The sequence below is a fragment of the Drosophila arizonae genome, chromosome 3 (genome assembly GCF_054131065.1).
Source record: "Drosophila arizonae isolate 15081-1271.41 chromosome 3, UAZ_ARI_1.0, whole genome shotgun sequence".
NCBI lineage: Eukaryota > Metazoa > Arthropoda > Insecta > Diptera > Drosophilidae > Drosophila > Drosophila arizonae.
In genome coordinates this window covers 14,455,663-14,479,265 of record NC_142923.1, presented here as the reverse complement: position 1 = coordinate 14,479,265, position 23,603 = coordinate 14,455,663, and the positions used below count along the sequence as shown (strand labels likewise).

Genomic DNA, 23,603 nt, shown 5'->3' with positions numbered 1-23,603 from the left:
CATTATCAAGAAATTCGATTAATCTCGATTCTGGCTTATCTGAATTTTGTTTGAAGATCTGCTCGATCGGTCGATGATTACGTTATACATCGAGAGGGTCGTAGACAATGAGGAATATAATATATAAAAATGATAATAAATGCCTTATTATTGTTTATGGCTCGATATTATTGATGTCTTTCGTTCTCTCTCACTCACTCTCCTCTCTCTCTCTCTCTTTTTCCCTGTGTGTGGGTTAATTATCAAAGTTTTGCACCGTCTGACCCGGCATCGATCCCGGTGTTCAGAACGTGACTAGAGTTTTGCATTTGCTTGTTGCTTTGATTATATTTTACAGTACATTTTTTTTTTTCATTTCGTTTTGTTTTTGTTTTTATTTTATTGTTTTTAGTTTTGGGTTTTTTGCATTTTGTTGTAAATTGTATTTTCGCAATGCCTCGACGTTCTTATAAAAGCTGAGAGTTCTCTAGGAGCCGAAGTCAGTTGGTGTTTGTCAGAAGCTCCGATGAGATTGTTTATTGTGCTCAGTGTTTGCGTTGCGTTGGCTTCCGCTGGTTATGGAGGCGGTGGTGGTGGTGCCTCATCTACAGCATCCGCGTCGGCTAGCTCCAGCGCCAGTGCGGGCGGCAAATTTGGCGGCGGAGGCGGTGGAGGCGGCGGCTTGGACCTAGGTGGTGCAGGTCTTGGACTAGGACTTGGCGGCGGCCTGGGACTTGGCGGTGGCAAGCACGGTGGTGCAGGTCTTGGACTGGGTCTGGGAGCTGGAGCTGGAGGTGGTCCATTTGGTGGTGGCGGCGGCGGCTATGGAGGCGCTGGCGCTGGCGGTGGCGGCTCTTCTTCAGCTGGCTCCAGTGCAAGCGCTGGTGGACATGGAGGCGGTGGACCTGGATTTGGTGCGGGCGGCGGAGGTGCCGGACTGGGTGGCGGTCATGGCGGTAGCGGTGGATTCGGTGGTGGATCAGCAGGTGGTGGCCATGGAGGCGGTGGTGGTCTTGGAGGAAGCGGTTTCGGCAGTGGTGGCCTTGGAGGAGGCGGCTTCGGCAGTGGCGGCTATGGTGGCGGTGGCTTCGCCGGTGGATCAGCAAGCGGATCAGCCGGAGGTGGTCATGCAGGCGGTGGTGGTCTCGGAGGAAGCGGTTTCGGCAGCGGTGGCCATGGAGGCGGTGGTGGCCTTGGAGGAGGCGGTTTCGGCAGTGGCGGCCATGGAGGCGGTGGTGGCCTTGGAGGAGGCGGTTTCGGCAGTGGCGGCCAAGGAAGCGGTGGTTTTGCTGGTGGATCAGCAGGAGCTGGTCATGGAGGCGCTGGTTTCGGTAGTGGCGGCCATGGAGGCGGTGGCGGCCTTGGAGGTGGTCTTGGCGGTGGACTAGGCGGCGGTGTTGGCCTTGGAGGCGGTGGCTACGCTGGTGGATCTGCGGGCAGCGGCATTGGAGGTGGTGCCCATGGAGGTGGTGCCCATGGAGGTGGTGCTCATGGAGGCGGAGGACCCGGCTTCGGTGGTGGCATTGGTGGCGGTAGTGCAGGTGCGTCAGCTGGTTCCAGCGCCAGTGGAGGCGCCATTGGCGGTGGTCATGGCGGCATTGGCGGTGGTCATGGCGGCCATGGAGGCGGTGGTTTCTCCGGTGGACCATTCGGTGGCGGCGCTCTTGGACTTGGAGGCAAGTTCGGTGGCGGCAAGTTCGGCGGCGGCTTTGGTGGTGGCGGCTACGGAGGTGGTGGCAAGCACGGAGGAGGCGGCGGTGGCTACGGTGGTGGTAAGTCTGGTGCTAGCTCCTCTGCATCAGCATCCGCATCTGCCTCAGCCTCTGCAGGTGGCTACGGCCGTTAGTTTAGTTAATTTAACTTCTCAGTTCGCCAGGCTAATTACAAAGCAAATGAGTATTTCAAAGTAAATAAGAGACCTCAAATGAGATTTTCAAATAAATCAGTTTTTATAAAAAAAAAACATTTTATTTTATTGCTGATGCAGTTTATAAAATTACATAACAGATCTGCCTGGCTCTCACATCTATAAAAGGTTTGTTATACACAGCTTTTAATCTAAATTATAAATCAGATCTCTAATTATTTAATAAGTTAATTGGAAAACATTTAAAGTGCACAACGCATATGCTATCTCTAGCACTTCAAAGGGTATATTAATGTCTAGAACTTGCACTTAGGTCATGCTCGTCTATACCACAATTAGCCGCCAGTTAGAGGCAATTGTGTTAATTATTAAACCCGCTTTATGCAATTTGGCTGAGGCATATCATTATTTGAGCATTTCGCATTTGCTGGATGGAGAATGTCGCAGTTGCTTGCTTTGTCATACAGAGACGGCTAATTTCATTAGCCGAGCACTTAGAATATTCTGTCGTAAACTTGTGCCAGGTGGCAGTATACTAAAACTTATCCCTCGACGCCAGACATTTCGAGCGATAATATTTCATAAGTTTGGCTAAAAGTGAAAAGTTTCCATTACAGTTGGAAAGTCACGTGTTGTCCTTGAAGGAAAGCCGAGTGCTTATGCAAAACGCTTCTCACATGTAGCTCGATGCAGGCAAAGTTAGAAGGCTAATGCATGCACTAAGAGAAAATATAGGATATATATCAAATAAAGTTGTATACATTTTAGAGCATATAAATATATAGAGCAATAAATAATTATATAGACCAATAAATAAATTTATATATTTATATTCAAAAGTTATTTTTGATTAGTCCCATTTTCTTCAGTGTATTTTCCAAGTGCTCTCTTAGTTTTGTCGAAATTTCGTTGGCTGTAATTGAAGTTGGCAAAGTTTAGTCCAAATTAATGGGCCTATTTGAGAGCTGCGCGCGTAGTTTAAAGAACTGAAGACATTGATAACATCGTGGGCCATATAAATCGTGGTAGCGATTGCAGTCTGTGGCATTTAGCAGGCATTTATCATTTGGGGCCAAAGTTACAGCGCAGATGGGGCAATTTTACTATTGCAAATTGTTGCACACAATGCGGCGTCGGCAGCTTCCAGCAACAAATTGAAATCTTAAGCAAACTTTGTGCAGCCTCAAAGTGCAGTTTTATTGCTCAACGCCAGTCCAGACGGCAGCGCATCCCATTTGCAAAGAGATAGTGAGAGGGAGAGAGAGAGAGAGAGAGAGAATTGGCCAGGAGCAGCTGTTGGGTCGGACAGCGTCTGCTGCGAACAGCCATTGGCAATAAACTCAGACCAATTTGCACAAGGACAATGAACCCCTGTGGTGCACTTTACAGCATAAAGCGGAAGTGCACGCGGTGTCGTTGGGGCAGTGGCAGGAAGACAACAGCAGGAGCCGAGTCGAACATGAGCTCACCCAGGGCTAGGCCAACAAATTCTGCTGCTCCTGTTGCTGGCGGCTTGCCACATAGTCGACTGCTGCTTCTGCTACCGCTTTGTGTTGCAAGTTGATGCTGTTGCAGTTGCTGCTGCTGCTGCTGTTGCTGTTGCTGTTGCCATTCGCATGATGGCAACAATTGCCGTTGGACTCTGCCTCGTTGTCGAATTGACAATATTGCGTTCCTTTGTTTGCCGCAATTTATGTTAGGTAATAAAATAAATGTAAATACATGTGCAAAATACTTCCTCTCTTTGCTAAAGTTTCTTTTTTTTTTTCCCCTTTTAATCCACAAGTTCGTACATTTGCAATTTTACTGAAACTTTGCTGTCTAACGTTGGTCAAAGTTTGAATTTGTCTCTTTGCGGATATTGCCTTAAAGGTGATCCCATTTGTAGGTGCTGTATTTTGGCAGCAGTTGATGCTATTGATCATAATTGAGATTCAAAATAATTAAAGTTTTGAATTTTGGGAATTTAAATAATATGCTTTCCCATCCATAGCGGCATGGCTATAGCTTCAAAATTCAGTTCGTAACATATGGTCATCAATTTTTAAATGAGAAGTTATAAAGAGTTTTTATTATATAGATGTCTTTTTAGAGCATAAATAAAGTTAATAAATTGATTCACAAAACTAATCAAGTTTAATTGAAAGCTAAAAAGTATGCCCCAAATCAAGTGTCACACTTTCCTTTCTCTCTCTTCCTCACACACACACTCTCTCTTTCTCTCTCTATATGTCATTCTGTGCTCACTATATATAAGTTTCAACTACAAATTAAAAAATTGTTTAGAAAAGTTTCAAGAAAATTCTGAAAAAATATATGGTTTGCTCAGAGTTCGCATAATAAATTAATTATTTTTTATTTTTTTATTTGACACAATAATACAGAAATAATTCTCAATAAAAATATTGTTATTATTACAACAAATTGTTATTACCAAATTAATTCTTTTTTATTTTTATATTTGACACAATAATACAGAAATAATTCTCAATAAAAATATTATTATTATTATTTTTTAAATAAATAAATATGTATTCCAACTACCTGAATATTACGTATTATATCAAATATTTTTATGTATGAATATAGTAAATGTATATTTTTATAATATTTAATATTTGCATATTATTATTAAAATGTGTATTTAAGAAAGCTTTTTAATGAATTATATTGCTATATAGCTATAGTAACTCATTTGCGGAATACTCGTAATTATTTTTGCCGCGCCTGAAGGTATGCAATGGGGTTTGCATTGCAATATCCATGTGCTTGATATGGGAATTTTAATTAAAATTAAATAATTCAAAATGTATATCGCATAGCGCATTTGTCGTTTGATGTCGATTTGCCCATTAACCGAAATGGTGCATAATTGAAAAGTTCGCCAACTAGGCGGCCAATTCAATTTAGTAACCAGTGTGGGAGAGGGGGAGGGAGAGCGATACTCGCAAATGGCAATAACAGTATAAGCATTGAGTGCAGCAAATGCATTTTGGCCCTTAATATTGGCATCGAGCGCAGAGTTTTTCCATTTGCCATTTGCCATGCACGGATTTGTGGATATTTTTGGATTTTTCGGCCGCCGTTGTTCAGTTTGCATAATCAACGTGACTTTACCTAGTTTGGCGCCTGGCGGTTGCCTTGACGGCAAATGCGATAAAATTGCAACGATAAATTATTTGATGTTGATTGCATATAATAACCAAATATTTTCAATTAATTGCAGTTCATTATGATATCGCGCGTTTTCAAGCTATAAATTAACTACATTTACGCATTAAATTTCATATTTATTAATTATGTGTGCAGCAATTGATATAAATAATATAAACTCTGTGCGTAAATTATATTTGTAGATTTGAAAAAATTAACGCATAATAGAAGATGATTTTTGGATAATATTCATAAATATATTGCAAAAAAAAAAAGAAAAACAAATTACCTGCTATATTGGAGCAACAACAAATATGTATAATTTCTTTAAACAAAAATATAGAGTCTATTTAGATTATAAAATTAATCAAGCAATTTAAGAGACAGAACCTTGAGAACATTTCGCATTTTATAATTTTACAATATTCAATTAATTAAAATTTACAAAATTCTTTGCTAGTCAACGTGTTAAATAAGATTTGTGTGTTTCTTTTTTTAAGTACGTAACAAAATGACTAGTCAGGATTTGCATCTAAAGCTGATTTCATTGATGTAAGTACATTTGCTCAAGCAAATCTATATAATGTAAAAATTATATGCCCTTGGGAGCCAAACAAAAACTATTTTTGCTAACGCAATAACGTGAATTTCTAAGGTAGCACAGATTACCTTCAATAATAAATTATTATTTATTTACGCAATATTTTTGAGCCTGTGAATACATATGCCAACAAAATTGTTTTCAATTTAGTTGTTTTTTATTTCTTATTATACAAGTGTTGTGTTTTACATTTTTTAAATTTAAGAGTACAGGACAATATCCTTTTCTACATAGACATAATATTTTATGCAATGGAAATTGATTTGTTAGAATTGAACAATTTCAATTTATTTAAAACTTGTTATTGTGTTCAATGCTTAACTCTATGGCGATATTTGCTATTAAACTAAGAATTTGTAGATAATTTAGCCCAAAGCTGAAAACAAGTAGGTTTTCCCCTTTAACAGCAAAAAACAATTAATTTTTTTTAATATACCTTTTAATTATCTAAAAAGTCTGTTCTTAAATTCTTTAGAAAAAAAAGAAGAAGAAAAAAAAAATGGGGTTTTTGGTCTTCCGGTTTTCATCTTCATATTTTATTTAAAAAGTTTATATAGTTGTGTTGCCAAGCCTTGTTGGCCGGTGTAAGCTACGCTTTTATTACGCATTAATATTCATAAATTGACTATTAATCGCACAACTAAAAACTAGATTCGATAGCGAGTTTTACACACATCACGCATAAACTAAAAAAAAAAAAAAAAAAAAATCAATAAATAAATAAAATAATAATAATAAATTTAATAAAAATAATAGAAAAAAAAATCACTTAGGTTAAATATGAAGTGATTAAAATAGACAAACATAATATACACTTAATTAATTACGCTCACTTTTTTTAGTCGAGTTTTTTTTTATGAATAAGCTAATTGATCCACGTAATTAGCAATTTGCTGAATTAATTGTAAAATCATGGGCCAACATATTTATTTTTATTTTTATTTTTTTTTTGTTCGTGCACAATAAATCATATAAGCAATCAATAAGTCAACACAAGCAACGAAAGAGATAGAGATAGAGATAGAGAGAGAGAGAGAGAACAAGCAAGCAACAATAAACTGCTACACGCTTATATAAATATTAACAAAGAAGAAAAAACTGACATTAATTTGCAAAAATAAATAATGCAAAAATAAATGATAGAAGAAGAAATAGATTGAAAAACCGGTTTGATATTTTGTGTGAGACTTTTAAGTGGAGCTGTGACATAGGTTTTTATCGTTTGTCTGTTTGGGCGCCGTATTGCATGAATAAAAAAATTCGGGCTGAGACAAATTTGAAAGTAGAGAAAAGAAATTAGTTAAAGCTTTGCTTACATTTTGGGTTAAAGCTGCTTGAATAAACATTTAAATTGAGATCATTTGTTATATCGCTCGGTTTTATGACGCTGGTGGGCGATTTGGAAAGGGGCTGGTGGACTTCCCCGAATTTTTGGTGCTAATTGCCCGTGTATATGTTTATTAAATTAGTATTGATTTTAACAACTAGTTGACCAAATGCAAAAAATCACAAAAACTTTTCACCAGCCGGAAAACCCCTGGAACGATGAGTCGTATAGCATATTATCATTAGAACTTGATATGAGTTCGTTCACGTGTGATCTCTCAAATGACGATATTGAAACTGGTTTCGCCATCGAATATATATATATATATATATATATATATATATATATATATATATATATATATATATATAGAGAGAGAGAGAGAGAGAGAGAAAGAGAGAGAGTATACTAGAGAGATGCTGTTTGTTAATTAACAATTGTATATTAAGTATTTTGTATTATTTTTTAAGTTAAAGTTTGGCACGTTGCTGTACCCTCTACTTAAATAAGAAACAAAAATATATACATTTATTTCGGATTTTACTTTCATTTGCAAGATTATATTCTCTCCCATAATGTTATTCACCGATATTTACTGTTAATTTAGCAGGCAATTTAACTTTGAATTCAATATTGTATATGACTATTTATTTATATATTATTCTGCTTATTATTCTCACCTTCCATGTGCCTTGTATACCCCATATGATCTATGAAGAACTATCATATATTATTATAATTTTTTGTATTTTCCCTCTTCATTGGCACCTTCGTTTGTTTGTTAAATCTTTACCAGCAGCTTTGATTGCAAATCTCTGAAAGTGATCATCATCATTGTTCAATTTGCATACTACAAATACACACTACACTATACTATATATTGTGGGTGCTCAAGTAGTAATATTCCCAGTTACTTGGCTATGAATGGATCGTTATATACATCTGGAACTAGTTTTTGCTAATACTCAACAGCGGGAGAGGAATAATAAGTTCAAGTGAAAAGTCCTATCTCATTGATATTTATTTATAGCTATAATACTTAAGCTTAGATTGTATATGATTTGGTAAACAATATTTAAGAGCTAGATGATAGCTGAGAAAAAGTTACAATAAGAGAATCATTCACATTTCTTTTTACCTCTTTTTTATTTTATATACATATATTTATATCTATTTTGGTGAAATTTATTCATTTTCTTTATCTTTTATTCTTTATTATAATTTATTTGTCGATTCGATTTCGATTTTAGAAAGATTAGTCTAGATCAACCTGACTATCTATTTATTGATTCAGTTGAATATTATTAGTATACTTCAAATGGCTGCGCACGCCCTCTTCTATCTGTCTCATGCATATAAAATAGGCTCCACAATTTACACATTTAAAGTTTTTATGGCTTTTAGATTTTGAAAACTTTATGTTCGTAAAATAAAATTAAAATCATAATATTAAGGGTATTCACATTTCGAAAAGTTTATTGTGAAATAGGAATATGGCCGCGAAATGTAAATAAGTCTGTGACACCCATTGCTAATCTATTATAATTTCTCATTAGTAAGTTGTAGGCCGAATTTGGCGAACAAGAAAAATAATACGATAAATCGGCATATGGCACTGGAGGATACTGAAAGCAAAGCAACGAAACTTTATTACGAATCGACATAAAATTAGATATCAAATGAAAATGAATAATATTTATATTATTATTAATATGATGTTATTTATTTAATAGTAAATATGCTAACATAATATATAAGTTTGTAAACAAATATATCTTAAAATATATATAAATATATCTTAAAAAATAAATAAATAAAAAATCAAAAATATAAAAAGTATAGCATGGTCCTGTTGGAATTTATACTTATTAATAATAATATTCTGCTCAAATAGGTTCAGGTACGCTCAGGGATTAGAATATAAACACACCCATCAGAAAGGGTATTGATCAAACATGTTTTTTTTTTTTTTTTTTTTTTTTTTTTTTTTTTTTTAGCGCATATGAAATGAATGGAGCGCGAGATGATTTTTCTCGAAATTTTGTTTGTTTTCTATTTGTTATTTGCTTTGTAACGACGCCATAGAAACCGCTTTGGAAATAAAGGCGAATAAACTCTTCAAGATGAACAGGTCTTTTAAGTAGAATTTGCTATACATAGAGAGAGATAGACAGATAGAGCCGGAGTGCGAGAAAGAAATATGATAGTAGGTGCGTGGGGAATTCCTCAAACCAGGAAGACCAAAGCAAATTGTTGACCCCTAAACATTATTAATAAGCGACTTGTAAACAAACCTTAGATAAGTGTATTTATCAAGTCCATGCGTAAACAATTCCATTGTACATAATTATGTATTATAATTTGGTTGCTTACGTGTTGTTGTTCTGGGATTCACCCGGTCAAGTGACAGACCTCCAAGCCGGCTAGCCGAACGAAACAGATCATGAATTTGTTTGATGTTGAACATGATGATGATGTCGCTGTCTGCTCATTATGAAGCCCAAAGCCGATAATGAAAAATAATAGCAAAGAAAACCGGTAAATGGCATGAGATGTCCGAACTCCGTTCGTCAACTCATTTATCACGCACGATCCAGACGGAGTGCTAGTGCTTCGGTCGTCTCGAGCTCTCACTTACAGCATATATATTTGGGTGGCTCGGCTGTGGTCCATCAGTCGCACCGTCACCTGCAAAGAAAACACGAACGATATGAAGACCCTTATTGTACTTGCCCTGCTGATAGCTGCCGCGTCGGCGCTGCCACAATTCGGATTTGGTCGTCCTGGATTTGGTGGCCCAGGATTTGGCGGTGGATATGGTGGATTTGGCGGTGGATATGGTGGATTTGGCGGTGGATATGGTGGCCGCCCTGGATTTGGTGGCGGATTCGGTCCCGGCTATGGTGGATTTGGAGGCCGCCCTGGATTTGGTAGTCCTGGATATGGTGGATTTGGCGGTGGCCCTGGATTTGGCGGTGGCCCTGGATTTGGCGGTGGCCCCGGATTCGGTCGTGGCGGCGGTGGTGGCGGCTCAGCCTCTTCGTCAGCATCCGCCAGCTCTTCTTCCTCAGGTGGTGGTCTAGGTGGTGGTGCCTCTTCGGCGTCTGCCTCCGCATCTTCTTCGGCCGGAGGCGGTGGCTTCTTTGTTTGAAGCCCTTGAGTTAACTAAATGTTTGCTAAATTAGTTATAAGTTATGTTAAAAATACTCTTAAAAATATAAAAAACAACAAACTGAAAACCATACTCTCGACTTTTCAATGTTTCCAGAAAGGCCGTACCAAAAACATAATGCGAGTCAAGAGAAAAATGAATAGAGCCATTGGCAGCCATGGGTTAATCAAATTATAATTTGTTAACAGAAAAAACTGTTTTTTCAGTTTTGATGAGATTAACTAAAATATTTTGGGCTTTATTTCAATCAGAGACTTTAAAGCCTCTTAAACAAAAAAAGTAATGACTGCTATCTCTTCTTGAGTAAGTAGAGTTAATGTAAATGAAGTTTGATGCCAATTTCATTTCATTATTATATTTCATTATTTTATATTATATTTCATTCATTCTAATCACTGATTTGTGATTAACTTGTCGTATTATTATTTCTTCATTTAATTGCAAAAAGATCTGTTTTAAATCCCTCTTGGAATATTCCCTTTTCCTCTTCTACACAATTCATTGCTCAAATTAATTAATAATATTATATTTTTCGATTGCATAATGCTCACACACAGTCCAAAATCGATTGAGGATTCTGTATTAATTTGAAGTCTTAAAAATTAAGGTAGGCCGTAAATAAATTGATATAAGTAACAAATAAAAATTTCACACGATAAGGGGACTTACAAATATATATGTAAGATTTCAAGTCTTCGGGAAGGAACAATATTTGTGATTAATCAGATCAGCTAATGATCGAATACATATGCAAATGATTTCTGCAACGGTAAGACATATCTCCTCTATTTAGATATATTTAGCCTGAGCTCTGTCTATTAAAGTTGATATCTTATTGACTAATGAAATCATCAACTGAACTGATCATGATCATAAAGTTCTTCTTTGACGTTAAAACTGTTGAAAGCGCTGCTCAAAATAAAGTCAAATAAAATACAAAATAAAAGTTGAATGGGGCGAGATGCGCCATCTCCACTCGAAATTCGATTGCCACTCAAAACCTACCGATCGAGTCTGAGTTCGAGTGGTTCGATCGCTTCCAACTCACTCACGCAGCGTATAAATTTGGGTGGCTTGGGCTTGCTCTATTAGTTGGAGTGTCACCTTCTAAGAGTAAACAATATATCAATCTCGCATTCCGAGCAATATGAAGATCTTCATCGTGCTGTCTCTGTTCATTGCTGCCGCGGCGGCGCTGCCTCAATTTGGATTTGGTGGCGGATTTGGCGGTAGACCTGGATTTGGCGGTAGACCTGGATTTGGTGGCCCTGGATTTGGTGGCCCTGGATTTGGTGGCCCTGGATTTGGTGGCCCTGGATTTGGTGGCCCTGGATTTGGTGGCGGCCCTGGATTTGGCGGTAGACCTGGATTTGGTGGCCCTGGATTTAATCGCGGCGGTGGCGGCGGTTCAGCATCTTCGTCGGCCTCGGCCAGCTCTTCTGCCTCAGGTGGTGGTCGTGGTGGTGGTGCCTCTTCGGCGTCTGCCTCCGCATCTTCTTCTGCCGGAGGCGGAGGCTTCCGTGGCTAAAGCCATTTCGCCTGTGCCGCGTGCACCGACACAAAATATTCACTTAGTTGATAATAAAATATGTTAAATAAAATCGTTTTTAAAATTAATTTTCTTTTGTACTATGGATGCTACACTGATTCTTTAGAAGAGTGAAATTTGGGCTATAGTGCTATAACTGTGTTATTAGAAAAACTTTCTTATATATATCTTATATATCTATATATAGTGGAACTTTTGTTATCATTTCATTCCAAAAATATTTAATTCAATATCTGAATAATGAACTTTGCCGTCAAAGGCTCTTCTGGGCTATAATATTATTTGTGATGGATCAAGCTTATGGTGTCCACCTTTTTATAAATTCTCATCTTCAACCCCCTCAGGCAATTTCATCAGCATTCCTGGATAAAATTGTTGCGTCGATGAACTGGACATTACAAAAATCTAGTAAATATAAATATTTGGTATGTAAATTACCATTATAAAGCAAAAATTGTACTCACTCACAATACTCACTCTGAGTGAGAAGTGGCTCGGGGACTTACCTTCACAAGTCACTGCACAAATTGATATCGCGAATACTCTGTAGTGAGCTTAAGCATTCCAACTGGGTATGGAGCAAAATTAAAAAAATTAAGTAGAAATAATAACAATAAAAAGATAAAAAGAATGTATTATATTCCCAAAAAATATTAGTATTAATAATATTACTTTTTCCTATAAGATTTTCACTATATAATTTGGGATTTATTTTAGAAAAAAATGTTGTGGAGTAGAAATTAAATAAATTTTACTATCGAATCGTATTCGACTATATAGTGATATTTTAAATTTGCTGACTATACTATATACTTTATATTATTATTATTATTTTTTGTTACATGTTTTTTGTTTGCTTCCTTATTAATTATTTTCGGCATTCCAGTCTTCAGTCGTACATTGCCTGAAAGTCCGGTTCTACTTTCGAGCTAGGGCATTGCCAACTCGAGTTGCATTCACTGTGCTGAGCATTCCTGGTCGCTGAAGTCTACAATTATAATGATGCTGATGCAGGCGCAGGCATAGAATGCTGAGAACTGAGAGCCGAGAACTTGGCTTCTCGTTAATGATGGCCAATCGACTAGCTCGATTTAATGATCAACGCTAAGCATTGCCAGTATAAATAAGCTGAAGGGCTCGACATGGGTCAATCAGTTTACTTGCTACCGGCTAAAAGTTCAGATCAGTTCCATTATGAGAATTCTGTTTGTGCTCGTGCTGTTGGTTGCTGCTGCGGCTGCACTGCCTCATTTCGGTGGAGGGTTCCGTCGTCGTGGATTCGGTGGCTTCGGTGGATACGGTGGCGGCTATCGCAAGGGTGGTGGTGGACGTGGTTTCCGTGGTGGCAGCTCAGCCGCAGCTTCGGCCTCATCCAGTGCATCGGCAGGATTCGGCGGTGCTGCCTCGGCTTCTGCATCAGCATCGGCTTCGGCAGCATTCGGTGGACGATTCCGCGGCTGAATTCGAGCAATCGGAGCTTAATACTCATACAAATAAATGTATTAGTTAAATATGCTTAAGTTTTGTATATAATCAATAAATAGTTGTTTGTGCTAAATACTCAATTCAATCTGAAAATATAAACAATTAATACTAAGGCTATGTGCTGGGGTCTAGGTTGAGGGGAATCAAGTTTCCATATGAAAGAGTTAGACATATATATAAACAAGATTATTAGCTCATCTTAAAATCCAGAGTGCGGATATCTATAGAGCTTCTATATCTCCGTTTTATGGTAATACCTGAAACTTGTCTCAAAATTATAATTCGTCTGTCGTCATTGGGAAGTAAAACTATTTCGCTGATTGTTTAGATTTCTGGTTTATTTCTATTGTTCTTTTTTTAATTTTTTATTATTTTTATTTATCAATTACGAATCGTAGCCTATAAGAGCTGCATAAAAAGCCCGTTAATTTCGGCATATATGTGAGCAGAACAATTAAAATATTCGCACATACAAGTTTCTAGCAACGTTTCAGCTAGTGCTCATCAAACCTGAAAAGGGGTCGAGCTAGACGACAATGCGATGAGGTACTGCGGATGTAAATAATGAGTGGGATTTTAAAGATTTTTATTAAAGCTAAAGCAAAGTATTACTACTATCTATGCAGGTATATGTACATAAATATATAAACAAAGCTGTCAGGAAATTTATAAATATGTTTGCCATTCTTTATAAAATTATAATTGCATATAATATGCTATTTCAGACATATTTGTTAATTAGATAATTAAATAGTTATTTCCCATTCTAGTCACATAGTACGGGTATTAGCAGGTAAGATAACGTTGGAGTAGATAAAGTACAAATTGCAAGAGAAACTGTAGTACGACTAAAAGAAGTGGGAGGAGAATGAGTACTAATAGTAAAGTAGTAGGAGTAGTAGTAATAGTACAGTAGTGGAATTATTGTAGTGGAAGTGAAATTGGTAACAATAGTAGTAGTAGTAGTTCACTCCTAAGAATAAGGTGTAGCAGGTGTAAAAGCTGTAGAGTAGTAGTAGTGTTGATAGGCATATTACTGAAAGTATCAGTTTTAGCGGTATGAATAGTAGTAAAAGTACGAGTAGTAGTAGTAGTAGTAATAGTATTAGGAGTACGAGTAGTAGTAAAAGTAGTGGTACGAATTTTAGAATAAGTACGAGTTTCAGTAAAAGTAGAACAATAGTAGTTTTGAGAATGGTACTTTTTCAACCTCATTAGCAAGTGAAATTTCATGTTAGGTATATCAACTATCATATATCACAGCTGAATGACAGTGCTTAAATAAAGATTGCCACAGAAAATAATACTGACATATAGATCATATTGAAATGCAGCCTAATTTGATTCAAAGTATTATGTATATTCAGTTTAATCAGTAATCATAACTAAAGATGATTAAATTTTTTTACATAATATTTATTTTGGAATATTCCGTACGATTTCACAATATTAATTATTGCATATTTTTTGGAGTCGAATACTAATATTTTACCATAATATTAAGTTCATACTCCCAAAAGTATGGCCACGACAATTTCATCTATAAGCTGTCTACTTATATTATATAATACTAATATATCTACACAGACACATATCATATATATGTATATAGAAAATCAATGAAAGCTAACATTTATTTTTAGACTGATCAAATTTCGAAAGTAGCTGATAAACAGAATATTAATAGGAAAAAGATATTGGTTAGATATTATAGAAGAGAAAAAAAAAAAGAAAATAAAAAAAAAAATATTTATAACTTAGTTCATTATGTGGCCATAATAAATTAAAATAATTTAAAATATAATTAACGAAAAGAAACACAATAGAAACAAAAAGGAATTCAAATGAAGCAAAAAATCAACAAAATAAATAGATTCCTGTTTTAGTTTGGCAAGAAAAATAATATTTATGCTCGATAGTGTTGCGTAAAGTGGTTCAGCGAACTGGTTCATAAGAGCTAGTTAATAAGGATATAATAGTTAGTTAATCTATGTGTTTTATGAAGAAATATTGCAATGCAATTCTAATTCCAAGTCTACACAGTGTTTATTAATAATATATGTACAATATAAGTTTAGATTTAGTATTGAACCAGACTAGCTTAAGTCTTAAGCTGTTCTGTAAGGTGATCAAGAATATTTTCTATTCTTCGATAATTAAAAACTAGATATCAGATTATATTAACAGATCTGAGATTATTGTTTGTTTTGGCTATTTTTGTTATTTAAACTCAAGCTAACAAAAGCCTAGAGCAGCGTGGTGCGAGGGGCACGCCCAAGTTTGGGTATTATTAATATTGGGAAAGAGCTGGCCGAGGGACTAATTAAACAGGCAGATAGCCAACCGGTTGATGTGCCTCGGCGGCTGGGAGTAGAGTAAATTGACAATACTATTATAATTCGTTTTGATGATGCTGATTGTTGTTTTTGTTCTATATTTCGTTTTGGATTTTGTTGTTGTTGTTGTTGTTAACACTGAAACTGAAACCGAATCTGTTAATCTGTGAATGTGACGTTACGCAAAACCAATAAAGTATCAAAATTGTTTATGTATTTGTGTATAAAACCTCTCTCTCTCTCTCTCTCTCTCTCTTTGTCTCTCTCTCTCTCTCTTTGTCTCTCTCTCTCTTTCTCTTGTCTTTATGTCTATCACTATCTGTGGCCGGCTGATTGGAACTGAGGCCACGGGATATCCCCTGGACTGAAATGTATAAAAGCTGCCGTCCGACAGTTGCTGAGCTAAGTTTGTGAATTCAGCTCGAAGCCTCATCATGAAACTGTTCATCGCTCTGTCCGTGCTCGTTGCCGTTGCTTCGGCCCTCCCTCAATTTAGTAAAGGTGGCTCAAGTTCCAGCGCCAGCGCAAATGCCAATTCGCAATCATTCGGCGGTAATCGCGGTGGTGGTCCCGGATTCGGTGGCGGATTCGGTGGTCCCGGCGGATTCGGTGGTCGTCCCGGCGGATTCGCTGGTGGTCCCGGATTCGGTGGTGGTCCCGGATTCGGTGGTGGATTCGGAGGCCCTAGTGCTGGATTCGGTGGCCGCCCCGGCGGATTCGCTGGTGGTCCCGGATTCGGTGGTGGTCCCGGATTCGGTAGTGGATTCGGAGGCCCTAGTGCTGGATTCGGTGGTCGTCCTGGATTTGGAGGCCCTAGTGCTGGATTCGGTGGTGGCAGCTCAGCCAGTGCCAACGCCGCAGCCAGCAGTAACTCTGGTGGCTTTGGTGGCTCCAACTCGAACGCCAACGCCAATGCCAATTCCAACACATTTGGTGGATTCCGCGGCTAAGCCCTAGATAATTAGACAATTAATGTAAATAAAATAAATGAACAAGTTGACGAATGGGAATAAAAAAAAAAAAAAGGAGGAATGAAAACCGACAGACTGTTTCTATTGATTGTATACATTCATTAAGGAAAGCTATCTGGGATCATTATTATCATTTAGCTTTAGAAACTTATTGTTTGCAATGTGCTCATAGAATTGCCTTTCTGGCTGATGATGTGTAAATGCGTATTAGATTCTGCTCTCACAAGAAACTGTATGTCTATGATATTTTTTATAGGATAATTTTGCCACGAGCTCTGATGGCATGCCTGAAGATATCCTTTGCATTGATTGTGATTATGATTGAAATGCTTTATTTATAATCCAAGCTATTCAATTTAACGTCCAGATAAATATTGGTATATGAACATCTATCATATTTAAATATCTTTATACATCTTTATAATAAACCTTTTACCGTTTATTATTGAAATCACTGTTGCTCAAACCATGACGCTTGCCTGAATAGATTAGTAGAAGTATATAAACGAAAGTCAGATAAGTCTTTATGCCTAATGAATGGAGTCTTTGAGTGCACCTTTCCTGACAATAATAATGTTGCCCTGGTAGACTGCGAAATAATATAGATTATGTTCACCATAAAATTTATTAATAGTTTAGCCACTATTTGATCTAATTTAACACTAGAATCACATAAATTAACAATTTTAATGCATTGACGCATTCAGAAGTTGCCTTCTAAATATAATTCTATATATTTTTGGTTATGGGCCATCTCCAAAAATTTACGAAAATTCAAATCCAAATTGGCAAAAAAAAAAAAAAAAAAAAAAAAAAAAAATATATATATATATATATATATATATATATATATATATATATATATATATATATATATATATATATATATATATATATATATATATATATATATATATACCTTACAGCTGTAGGTCCCCAAAGCTTAATTTCTGTTTTGATATTTCTCAAAAACTTCCAGAAAACCAAATACCTGCATTTGAGCAGCATAAATTTAAATAATTGAATGCCAAGCAAAACAAATGCGAAAACAATAATCGAAAATAATTTATTAGCTTTATAATTGTATTCGTGTTATGTTTATCAGTTAAACAACATTTTACGCTCGATAGTGTAGTGCAGCTCATTTGAATATATGGTTTATGTTCTTGATAATTAAAAACTAGATAGCGGATTAAATTTGCTGAATTAAGCGATTACAAGCCTGTTCTTATACGTTGCGCTCCTCTAGAAAACATGGGCTCAGGGTATAATGATTAATGTTCAACGTATGTAACAGACAGATGAATATTAATATTGTTTTTATTATAATTATTATTATGTGAATTCTGAGCAGACAATATTATTTGAAGACTAAGCGAATGGTGGTGTAAATATACATTGAATGAAAGATTAATTTAATTCAATTAATTCACAAAAACTACACTCAAATTTCTTATCAGCGCCAACAAGCAGAGAGCCTTGACTGAACCGATTCAATGTTTTATATGTTTGGAGGGACCGCCTTGAGGCTTGAATTTGAAAGTCATATTTATGTTCTTAGAATTATATATAGATCTGATAACCCAATAATATTTATATACATAATATATAAGTCTATGTATACCCCAACAAGCTGGGTATTCTCTAGTCAATCATGATCGGTAAGAACATTTTTATTTGTTTGGCAAGTCGGAACTCAGGTTAGATTCAAGATTCGTGGGCTTCATGAACCTTGATCATATTGCGGTGAAATCAACTCTAAAACCTTTTATGGCCTCTGTTATCAAACCAAAAGTCCAGTTAGTGATATAACTCTTATCACGTACGCCAACTATCAGGGTTTTAGCATATAAATGGGAAGTAGCCTTTTGCATATTTTTCATTTATGAAACAAGTTACAAATTTGAATATATGTTTGTTTGCTCAAAATAACGGAAGGGCTTTGCCTACGCAAACAAACTGTTCCTATGATCAAAAATTACAGGAAAAACCGGTGAATCGGCTTAGACGTAACAAAAATATGAAATCATTAAAGATCACTTATACAAATATCATATATGTGTGAGTTTTTACTAAAGCATTATTATAATTCTCTTCTGTCAAACATTTAGAGCTTAAATAAAGAAAAGTACCGAAACTAAGTATATTTGCAATTCAAGCTGGCAAAATAAAAAAAAAAAAACATTAAAGATCGTAAAATATATATAGACAGTCCATAACCGGTTTGAGAGAAACCCAGATATTCAATATCCATTTGCCCAAACAGATTCGCACACTTTCCTCCGCCGCACAATTCAATTTGATGAGCTCGAATCTGTTCGCGGCAGTTAATTCCATCATAATTTAGGCGCTTAGCTGTTTTGTCTACTTTACTGATTTTCGTCTGTATGTAACTATGCTAATTGATATCGTCGTCTAGCGCAGCTAGATCATCCATCGTTTAGTGTTATAAAAGGCGAGACGCTCGACACAAAGCATTAAGTTTGTTGGCTGATTTCGAACAGTTCGGACAAGCAGCAACATGAGGATATTCGTTGTGCTTAGTATTATTCTGGCCGTGGTGGCAGCTGCACCACAGCGCCAAGGAAGCGGTGCTAGTGCCAGTGCCGACGCCAGCGCCCAGTCGCAGGGCGGGCCAGGCTTTGGCAAAGGTCCAGGCGGCTTCGGTGGACCAGGTGGTCCCGGTGGTTTCGGTGGTCCCGGTGGTTTCGGTGGACCTGGTGGCTTTGGCGGCCGTCCAGGCGGTCCAGGCGGTCCAGGCGGTCCAGGCGGCTTCGGTGGTCCAGGTGGTTTCGGTGGTCCCGGCGGTGCCGGCCGTCCTGGCGGTTTCGGAGGTCCAGGCGGTCCAGGCCGTCCAGGCGGCTTCGGTGGTGGTTTTGGAGGTCCTGGTGGCGGTAGCTCCAGTGCGAATGCCAATGCTGATGCAAGTGCCACATCCACTGGCGGTGGTGGTCGCTTCGGTGGTGCCGGTGGTGCCAGTGCCAGTGCCACCTCTTCGGCCAATGCCAATTCCAGCGGTCGTTTCGGCGGCAATGCCAATGCTTCCTCCTCCTCCAACGCCTCGGCCAAGGGCGGTGGTCTCGCCAATGCCTCATCCAGCTCCTCTGCCAGTGCCCGCGGTTGAGCTTCAACGAAAGGACATCTTCAGAGCCGTGCCGAATTGAACAGATTTTTAAAGTGATTTAGCTTATTTATATTTATAAAATAAATATACATGACAAAAAGAAATTGCTTTTATCCTTATTTCGAGCCCAAGAACAGAATGATTCCATTCGATTCTCGGGTTATTTTATTGTTATTTAATTTGTTATTTTTTTAATATGATTAGCAATATGATGTGAATTTTGTTTGCATCAAGCTTTCATTCTATATAATGTGTTTATATTTTGAGACGTAAAGAAAAGATGACTTCATTCCTTTTTAGAGATATCTCCAATGTTATCTCAACCTTTGCCAGAAGCATCGCTTTGTATACTGATCTAAGATGCACTGCGCCACATGTCACAAAATTTACAAATTGCTATGATTTATGCACAAATGCTCAGAGAATTTTGGTTTTTCCCCAGACACATCAAATAAAAATTCAAAAAAAAAAAAAAGAACTCATAAAAATCAAAATTTTCGTAGCTTTAAAATTGTTTGCAAATAATTTCGTCACTGCCCAATAGAAAATAAGAAAAGTGTGCAAATTGTTTTAGCCCAAGATATGGAATAAGTCTTGTGTGCTTTAGAGAGAAAGAAAAGGGTGCGATGAATAATTTGATTGTAATCAGCGTTTTTTTGACCTTGCTCCTGTTCGTTTACTGGCAAGGATGTAATGCCGATGAGACTGCCATTGTGAACACTTTCAGTGGTAATGAGACAGCACTGCTTCTGGACGAGCATATCGCTGAGCACAGGAAATTCGTGGAGCCGCGGAAACAAGAAACAACTAAAAAGAAGAAGAAAGAAAAGAAGAAGAAGAAGAAGAAAAGGAGGAATGTTGCAAGTGCATTGAGCAATGTTTTTGCCCAATGCTTTCAAGGGCCACCGACTCATTTCGCTGGATCAATTTTAATGGTGCTCTCTGTATCGACAGCTCGGTTGCTCGTCCAATGATGGTGCTGTTAAATAATGCAATTTATATTTGAAATGCGTATGCTTGTGATCAATTAAATTACATTAAAATTTGAAAAAACAATTTGTCTGTTTTTTTTTTTTTTTTTATTTATTTTTATTTTTTTTATATTTATGTTATATAATTATGTTACCCTACTATATGCCAAATTTGCTGACATTGTGCAAATGATGTCCCGAGATCTCATCAAAATCTCATTGGCATACAGATATCAATCCATTCATCCGTTCTACAAACTTTGTTCGAAAGTCCGAATCAAATAACCCTTGTGATGTAATTCACATCACGTTTACATCAGGGAAAAATGTTTCAGAGTTTAAGCATCATCTGTTCAGTTATGAAACACCTAAAAATTCAACAAAATTTTAAGTTTCCATAGAATATATTTATTTGTTAACATTTTAATATAACATATATATTATATGTATACGTATTTATACACGCAAATTTAACACTTTTGTAAAGTTTTACCATGCGACTGTGTATTGTGATCGCCTTCTTCTTGGTTGTGTTCGCTGTCATATATTTTCAAAATCGTATGGATAATGAGGGAGGCAGCTCCTCGACCGTTCAAAAAGGTGGCTCCAGCAATCAGGCTAACAGCAATCAGGCCAAGAGCAACCAGGCCAAGAGCAACCAGGCCAAGAGTAACCAGGCCAAAAGCAAGCAGGCCAAAAGCAACGAGGACAAAGGCAAGCAGGCCAAAAGCAACCAAAGGGCAGATGAACGCAAAAAGCCAGCAAAACAGGCGAAGCAGCCACCACCACCAGCTAAAAAGTCAGCGAAACCAGCTAACTCACCACAAAAGCAAACAAAAGACACCAGGGCAAGACAAGCAAAACAAGCAAGAACCCAAAGACCACCAACGGATAGGAGAAACAGGAACAGATAAAATGGCAGTGCAATGATCGAAATCGTTGGCTCAATTTTCAAGAGCCCTAAGTTTCTACAAACTGGATTGACCTTAATTCAACTGACTGATTCCTGTCGAAGGCTCCTTTAATTCTGGCGGATATCTATGCTCGATTCTTCAAACTGGCTGACAAACAAAGCATTTCCAAACCGAAGGCGGTACGGCAACACAAACAAGAAGACTTTTAGCATTTTAGCTTTTTAAACTACACATATGTTTTATACTATTTATCGGCAATATATTTCATGACTATTCATTTTTTGACATAGATGTGCATTTGAACATCTTTTGGAGAATTATATACGTTAATATGAATGCAATGCAAAATGACGTAAGACATCTGCTAATTTGGAATATAAAATGGTTGTTATCCTCATGATAAATATATTTATGTATATTCATGTGGTTATGTTAGGGTCTCGTAAATTTAATAATCTTTATATTCACCAAGCCAATTTTTTAGACATGACAGAACAACCAATAATCTATATTTAACTGTTCTTGGACCGTGGACGAGTATTCTGCAGTCGTTCGTACTCGATCGATATATATATATATATATATATGTTAACTTTTGAGATATTTTTGAAACAAGTTTATTTTATTATATTGATGCTAATGCACAGAGCCGCAAACGATTTAATTAGATATGCAGCAGACAAAAACAAAATACACTTTGAAGAATAAGTAGTAAGATGTAAGAACTGAAGAAGTAATATAGAGTTTTGCCTTTTCCTAACGGACATCAGTTAACTAAATGAGATTTCGATGTAAAGGATACCAACTGGCTTTATATTGTATAAATTTCGACGTATTTTGATCTAGTTCTATACATTTTAGACGTTTTTCTCTTAGAATTTGTATATTATTTTTAAATCCAACTGTCGACAAAGAAATGAGAGTTAATAACATTGTTTATTGACATGTTGAACGCGCCCATTGTTTATAAATATTATGTTCTCACTAATGATGCAAATTGCTTAAGCAAATCTAATCGACAAAACGGGTTCTGCCTACGGCAGCTGATCTGCAGAAATGCAAATCTGTTTTTGGCTACCTCGCAGTTTATTATACTCTCTAATATTCTAAATGAGAAGGGTATATTGGCTCTGCTACACTTTTTCGGATTGAAATAAGCAGAGGATAATAAGCAGATATGTGGATTAAGTATATACAAACAACAGACTAATTGTAAAATGCATTCTTCTATTGCTAAAGATCTTACAGTCGTGTACTCCCGATTCCAGCGACTGATTGCAAAAAATTGTCAAGCGACTGACTGACTTGCCATACTTTCAGAATAAACGAAATATTTTGAGTTAACGCAATTGTCTCGTCAAAGTTTGAGGTCTTAGAAGTTTAAGGTACAAAATAATTGAAATCCTCCAAAAAACACAGTCTTACGGTCTATTAGAGATAATTGCGTCAGTCAAAATGGAACAGGATTTCAATGAGCTGAAATTATGTCAATTATATGTAAATTTCTGTACTTTCTCAATAAGATGAGATACAAATATCATTATATAATTTGGGTTAGATTTTTCTATGACGTTTTTAAGCAATTAAGTATTTGACATATCTATTTAATGAAAGTCCTTGAGTATATATAAAGAAAATACCTTGACTTATTTGACTATTCTAATATCAGAAATTAGAGCTTAAAGCATATTCTAGAACGAGATTCATTTTTTATTGAATTATACAAATTTCTGCTCATTAACAAGATTTATTTGTCAATATAAATAGATACGAATCAATATATATTTATAATAATATTTTTGCAAATATTTTTATATAAAATATACAAATTTATTTATTAATTTTTTTATTTAATATTTTATTTAGATTGTTCATGTTTACAATGTTTATTTATTTATAAGAAAACGGTATAACAAATAATCATATGTACTTTAAATCGTTAGATGTTTTTTCTCTTTTCTCATCAAACCGTCTATAGATATTTTTATTGTCATGATACGTGTTCCGTTGAAAGATGCTGATTAACCCCTTCGACGGCCGCCACCAGAAGATGCACTGGCAGATGCATTGGCGTTAGCCACGGCCTTACCGCGGCCCTTGGATACGGCACTGGCATTTGCGTTTGCTATGGCTTTGGATCTACCGGGCTGTGGT

At 36.6% G+C, this 23,603-nt stretch overlaps 4 protein-coding genes across 5 annotated transcripts; all 4 read left to right on the top strand.

The window, feature by feature from the left end:
* The first annotated feature begins 461 nt into the window (after positions 1-461).
* On the top strand, positions 462-10,169 carry LOC108609613 (uncharacterized). Its single transcript, XM_089466153.1, has 3 exons — positions 462-1,824; positions 8,488-8,558; positions 9,480-10,169. The coding sequence occupies exons 1-3, from the start codon at positions 506-508 to the stop codon at positions 10,076-10,078; spliced, it is 1,989 nt and encodes a 662-aa protein (XP_089322279.1). The 5' UTR covers positions 462-505; the 3' UTR covers positions 10,079-10,169.
* A 1,010-nt stretch (positions 10,170-11,179) lies between these two features.
* LOC108611716 (uncharacterized) lies at positions 11,180-11,716 on the top strand. Its single transcript, XM_018004488.2, has one exon. The coding sequence runs from the start codon at positions 11,247-11,249 to the stop codon at positions 11,625-11,627; it is 381 nt and encodes a 126-aa protein (XP_017859977.2). The 5' UTR covers positions 11,180-11,246; the 3' UTR covers positions 11,628-11,716.
* Positions 11,717-15,862: 4,146 nt separating this feature from the next.
* LOC149269714 (uncharacterized) lies at positions 15,863-16,511 on the top strand. The gene has a single exon (XM_089463928.1). It carries the CDS (start codon positions 15,904-15,906, stop codon positions 16,417-16,419), a length of 516 nt encoding a protein of 171 aa, XP_089320054.1. The 5' UTR covers positions 15,863-15,903; the 3' UTR covers positions 16,420-16,511.
* Positions 16,512-18,909: 2,398 nt separating this feature from the next.
* Positions 18,910-21,738, top strand: LOC149269713 (uncharacterized). Of its 2 annotated transcripts, XM_089463927.1 has the most exons (2): positions 18,910-19,238; positions 19,275-21,738. In XM_089463927.1, exons 1-2 carry the CDS (start codon positions 18,962-18,964, stop codon positions 19,562-19,564), a joined length of 567 nt encoding a protein of 188 aa, XP_089320053.1. In that variant the 5' UTR covers positions 18,910-18,961; the 3' UTR covers positions 19,565-21,738. The 2 variants fall into 2 exon arrangements, with proteins under 2 accessions (XP_089320053.1, XP_089320052.1); XM_089463926.1 differs by having other exon boundaries at positions 18,910-21,738.
* Positions 21,739-23,603: the final 1,865 nt, after the last annotated feature.